Source organism: Mercenaria mercenaria, chromosome 19 (assembly GCF_021730395.1).
Source record: "Mercenaria mercenaria strain notata chromosome 19, MADL_Memer_1, whole genome shotgun sequence".
NCBI classification, from domain to species: domain Eukaryota; kingdom Metazoa; phylum Mollusca; class Bivalvia; order Venerida; family Veneridae; genus Mercenaria; species Mercenaria mercenaria.
Genome location: NC_069379.1, coordinates 4,697,041 through 4,703,040, shown reverse-complemented (window position 1 = coordinate 4,703,040; position 6,000 = coordinate 4,697,041). Strand labels below are relative to the sequence as shown.

The following is a 6,000-nucleotide window of genomic DNA, read 5'->3' as shown; positions in this document are numbered from 1 at the left end:
CACATATCTTTGATAATTTCAAGTGTTCTGTTAGTATTTCATGAACAATTCCTGATAAAAGGCCAACTGATGCAGCTGTTTGGGAAACTTTGGAAACTGTATATCTCAAGTCTGCAGTTGCAATGTAAGGAGAGAAAAGTAGAATCTTCACAGGTCGCTCAACACGGCAAAAAGGAAAATGTTGCAGGCTCGGTTTGATTGAGCCTGTTTATGGACGGTAGTGGAAATGCATGCTACTGTCCACGCCCTCTAGCCCCGGGTTAGGAGAGGATGCTGACATTTTAGGGCGCCCTTCATGAGGTTGATGTTGCCCTGTAGATTCTCCTATTTTAAATGCCCTTACCAATCTAAATATAGTAATATTGGATGGGGAAGTATCACCGTAAACAGTTTCAAATTCTTGCAAAGTCCGCTTAGATATTATGCTCAAAGAGCAATTAATCTTTATGTAGGACCCAATGTTTTTCCTTACATTTGTTGTATGGAGCATCCATGCGTATGATGGAATAACAATTATTGTATATTTTGTTGACATTTTCAATTTCCTAAAGGCCATAAAATCTTGCTTTGTCTACAGTTATTCTGTATTCCCTTCGTATTAATCAGCATTAGTTGTGCAACATTTTCTTTAGACTTAGATTGTACACAGGAAGTAGGACGTTTAAATTTGCTGTTGTTTAGCGCTTTCGATATTTAGAGTGATAAGTATCCTAGCCCAGTAGGCAAAGCTGTCTGGGAGAAAAGGTCAAACAAATTCCTTCACAAGAGTATTTATTACAAAAACGAAGATAAATACAAGTGTGATAACATACTAAAAGTCCTCAACAAAATCCCTAGGCGTTACTTGAAAAAAGACGTATTTAATCTGCAAAGTACTGTACACAATGTTATGTCTCGAACGTCCTGCCATACTCCGCAGTAAAGTTCACGGTTAGGAAATATAACGCTATACCGTGTAAATAATTTGTCTCGGAATCGGACAATAACTGAAAAAACAATTTAAATCATTGGCAATCATCGAACATTCTGCATGTGGTAAGTTTGTTTATGATAATATTTCTTGGGAAAATCCATAAATATGTCTTCAGTACGGAAATAAATGAAAATCATGAAAAGTTTATGCTTGTTGCGGTCTAGCAGACGACGCAATGTGAAATGCGGTTTATGCACCTAAAAATACATTATTTGCGACTGAAATGGGAAAAGTATTGAAATTATATATATTTGATATGCTTACAAAAGTAGCATGTAGAAAAAAAATGAAAAAAACCGAAATATAGGAAGTCCCTGTTTTCGAATTTTTTAAAACTATGGAACGCCATCGCTGACATAAATTTTATAAACTATAATATCAATTTTTATTTCTTTTTTTAAATAGTCATGTACTTGTAACCAGGATTTAAACAACTTCAATTCCTTAGTATATTTATGTTCCTGATGTCACTGAAAATTTTGTTTACTAGTTGGATCCTATAATAAACTTACAACTTATTCAGTTGCTGCACAAGAATTCCACACCTGTTGTGTAATATGATCTGAAGTTCAAGTAATGAGGTAGCTACTTACATAGTTATTTAATCTCATTGCCTTGAATGGATTTTTATATGATAATAACATTTTCTTTGCTATTAAGCATAATAGATATATTTGTAAACAGACTTGAAAATAGAATTTCTTAGCATATTTATCTTCTTGATGTCCCTGATTTTTTGGTTCATTATTTATTTATATTCTTTTAGATCCTGTAATAAACTTATTACTTATTTTATTATTACAGTTGCTGCAGAAGAATTCAACACCTGTTGTGTATTATGGTATTGGTATTTAGCTGAAGTTAAGGTCATGAGGTAATTACTTAAGTTATTAGTTATTTGTGACTGGAATGGTAAATTAGTGAATTTGTATATATTTGATATGCTTTCAGGAGTATCATGTAGGGAAATATGTGGAAAAAGCAATAAAGAAAGTCTCTCTTTTTTATTATTTAACTATGGAATTTTATGCATAAAATAATGTCCATTTTTTTATTTTTGTTTTTAAATAGTCCTGTACTTGTAACCAGTACACTTCCTTAGCATATCTATGTTCCTGATGTCACTGAGAATTTTGTTTACTAGTTGGGTCCTATAATAAACTTGTAACTTATTTCAGTATTACAGTTGCTGCAGAAGAATTCCACACCTGTTGTGTATTGTGATCTGAAGTTCAAGTCATGAGGTAGTTACTTACATAGTTATTTAATCTTATTGTCTTTGAATGGATGTTTGTATGATAATGTTATTTTCTTGGCTATTAAGCATATAAAATATATTTGTAAACATCCCTAAATACAATTTCTTAGCATATTTATCTTCTTGATGTCCCTTATTTTTTGGTTCATTATTTATTTATATTCTTTTTAAACTTATTACTCTTTTTAATTATTACAGTTGCTGCAGAAGAATTCAACACCTGTTGTGTATAATGATATTGGTATTCAACTGAAGTTCAAATCATGAGGTAATTACTTAAAAGTTATTAGTTATTTAATTTCATCATCTTTGAATGGATTTTTGTATGATAATAACATTTTCTTGGCTCTTAAATGTACATAGAGATTGTTCAATGATCTTTTGAATTTCAAGTAACTTTTTCATATTATAGTATAGATTATTGATACATTTGTATTTCTATTCCAATTGCAGTACTTCTGATGAAAACACTTGCGTTTTATGTGGCGTTAGAGACGACAACCCCACTTCAGTTCTTGGCGACAGGGGATGCCAGAGCATCATAGCAGCCAGCAAGAATAAGGGTTAGTGCTTCTTAAAAGCAAGTATTTAAAGGGTCTTGTGTTGTAGGCTCTCCTGATCTATATATATCAGTTTAATATTTCGTACTACAGTGTCATCTAGTATAACATTATCTAGGTAGCACAATAACATTGCCATTTTCTTAAATTGTTTCTTCCAAAACTTGTAAAATCGTTTCTTTTATACTTACTAAAGCTGAAATGAATTCATTCAGTATTGTCTATGATTAAACTATTGTCACACACACGCGCACACATGCATGCACATACGTGTATTATCCAAAATATATTTCTTCAGCAACATCAAATATGTAAGAAACATGAAATTTTAAAATGAAAGCATAAATAAAGATTAATGTAAGGTTTATTAGTTATAAGTAAATTAAATTTGTATGAATTACAGGTCGAACGTTGGTCGTCTCACCTGGACAGCAAGTTCACAAGGATTGCAGGAGGATTTACTGCCACCCCAATCAGAATCGTCTCAATAGCAGCAGCAAAGAAAATTTATATACAAGTCCAAGTACTAGACAGTCATTAGAATTATCATTTGACTTTCAAACGAAGTGTTTTTTCTGTGGAACAAATGCAACACATGAACAACATAAACGTAAACGAGGTAGAGATGTTCACCCTGTTTTAACATTAGAGTTTCAAAAGTCTATTAAAGATGTTTGTTTAGAAAGAAATGATGATTGGGGTGATATAGTATTAGGCCGATTAGAATGTGTCTGTGATCTTCCTGCTGCTGAAGCTAGATATCACCAGTCTTGTAGTTCTAATTTTAGGTCTGGATATAAAATTCCAAAATGTTTTCAGTCACCAGTGACAGATGATGGAGCAGCATATGAGACGGACCAGTGCAGCAAGACAAAGAAAGGCAGACCTGCTTGCGTTTGTGCAGACAATGCCTTCAAAACTGTTTTGGAAGAATTTGAGGAAACTGAAATTGGGTTTATCACAATCAGCGACTTGGTACAAAAAATGGCATCCATTTGTGGTGAAGATAACTCGTACAGCACAACATATATGAAAAGAAGAATGCTAGAGCATTATGGTAATAGTATTATAATTACAGAATTGAATGGAAAATCCAATGTTGTTACTTTCAGAAGTAGAGCCCATGCTATTTTACATAACTATTATCACAGACAAAATAAAAATGACAGTGAAAGTGAGAAACTGGCAATCATAAAGACAGCAGGAAAACTGATTCTGAATGACATCAAAGATATGGAGGAAAATGCAGAGATATACCCATCTGCAAATGATATGTCAACTGGAGGCAACAGAAAATATGTACCTCCTAGTCTAGTAACATTATTACAGCAACTCATTGACCAAAAGGATAGTGAAAACAGCAGTGGAATTATCAGACGAAAAACCGACGGTGGTTACTGGTGAGGATACAGACCCTTTAGTTTTACTGTGTCATCACGCGGAAGAAGGCAGGGAAAAGATATTTTTTAAGTCTGACTCTGTTTCAAAGAAAAAGAAAATTTGGGATATTTCTAAGACAAAGAATGTACTAACTGAAGGCATATGCAGTGTTTTACCTGTTGTCCACGCATTCTGCGGTTGTGACACTACATCGAGGATATACTGAATAGGAAAAGGAATTGCTCTAAAAAAAGCCATGGTCGACACAGATTTCCATGCAAATGCAAAGATATTTCTGAAAGAGTCCACTCACGAAGAGGTCGAAAGAGCAGGAGAGCAAATGATGTGTACGTTGTTCAATGGCAAGAAAATTGAAGGTTTAGATAGGCTAAGATACAGAAAGTTTTTTCAGTGTGTCAGTACAGGCACAACAGTTGTACAAGTACAGAGTTTACCACCAACTTCTTGATCGGCCAAATATCACAGCTACAGGGTGTACCTACAAGTTCAGACATGGCTTGAAAGAATACTACAACCACGGGAATGGGGCTGGTATGAAAAAGATGGCAGGCTTACCCCACTGAAATGTGATTTACCTGCTGCGCCAGAGAGACTTTTGAAAATCATAAGATGCAACTGCAAACAAAATTGCGACTCTCGAAGATGCACTTGCCGTAAGTATGGTCTGCCTTGTTCTACTGCCTGTGGGGAATGCAATGGAATCGGTTGTAGCAGTGTTCAATCAGTAGAAGATGAACTGGAAAATTATATTATGTGCATGAAGGGATACTGAAGCTTAATAGTGATAATATTTGCTTGCCCCTCAGTCTCAAATGTTTCTTTGTTGATAGTTGTCAACATGAAAAGTACTTGTCAGTATAACATTCTCTGTAAATGTATCTACTAAGCCTGTTGTATACTTCATTACATTTGAAGGCAGGCTATTTTGTATCATAGTTATTTAAAAACGTAGTATTAGAAATGAGTTATAATTATTACCATATAATTAATATTACTATGTTTCAGTTGGTCAGTACATGCTTGTTGCTTTTTAAAATACTCTGCTAATCAAAGTATTTTGTCATATCACTATAGATTATTAACAAACGATTATGTTGTAGTCACACGGAAGAGCTAATTTCACCGATGTATATAAGTTTCTAAGATCTCACAATTTATTATACAGTGATATTGTACATATAATAGGAATAACAGTAGAAATTTGATAACAGTGCAAACATATTATTGTTACTACAGCCGAACATGTTCTGTAAAAACCACAAATAGGAAGAACAAAAACTTACCTTTGTTGACTGGTGGTCTCTATTAACAGGTGAAATATCCATTAATAATGGTCTCATGGTAATAAAAACTGGTGCCGTTTGGCATTGCATCAGTGTTTTTGTTAAGGTGGTCTTATCTATAGGTGGTCTTCAACATAGGTTTGACTGTATATGGATTCTAGATATTACATGATATGTACCTATGTATTAAAGTGGGTGGGGTACAGTTCAGGTCTTCAATCACATGCTATTATGAATTTAGCATGTATTGTATGTATCAGTTTTGCAAACAATATGTATTTTGACATAACTGTTTTATTGTTTTACTATTTATATTCAAGATAGATATCTCTAATAGGGCTGAAGTGTATGTTTAATTAAATTTGATGAAGTGATTGTAAATATGAACACATATATGAATAAATCGTATTATTGCACTACATGTGTTTGAAAAAAAAACATATTGTTAAAATACTAATACCAGAAAAATGTAATACATGTAATGTGCAGCATTTTATTTATATTCATTTTTCCAGTAAGTAATTG

At 33.3% G+C, this 6,000-nt stretch overlaps 1 protein-coding gene and 1 long non-coding RNA gene across 2 annotated transcripts; both read left to right on the top strand.

The window, feature by feature from the left end:
• The first annotated feature begins 806 nt into the window (after positions 1–806).
• LOC128551139 (uncharacterized) lies at positions 807–2,217 on the top strand. The gene is made up of 4 exons (XR_008368648.1): positions 807–1,035; positions 1,497–1,554; positions 1,778–1,847; positions 2,152–2,217. It is a non-coding gene; the product is annotated as an uncharacterized LOC128551139 (long non-coding RNA).
• A 174-nt stretch (positions 2,218–2,391) lies between these two features.
• Positions 2,392–4,195, top strand: LOC123543383 (uncharacterized). Its single transcript, XM_053532063.1, has 3 exons — positions 2,392–2,499; positions 2,685–2,794; positions 3,195–4,195. The coding sequence occupies exons 1-3, from the start codon at positions 2,495–2,497 to the stop codon at positions 4,193–4,195; spliced, it is 1,116 nt and encodes a 371-aa protein (XP_053388038.1). The 5' UTR covers positions 2,392–2,494.
• Positions 4,196–6,000: the final 1,805 nt, after the last annotated feature.

Excerpts from the sequence above, each read along its gene's own strand:
- LOC123543383 (XM_053532063.1), top strand. Across the intron at positions 2,795-3,194 it reads AGCAGCCAGCAAGAATAAGG|GTCGAACGTTGGTCGTCTCA; the intron begins GTTAGTGCTTCT and ends TATGAATTACAG.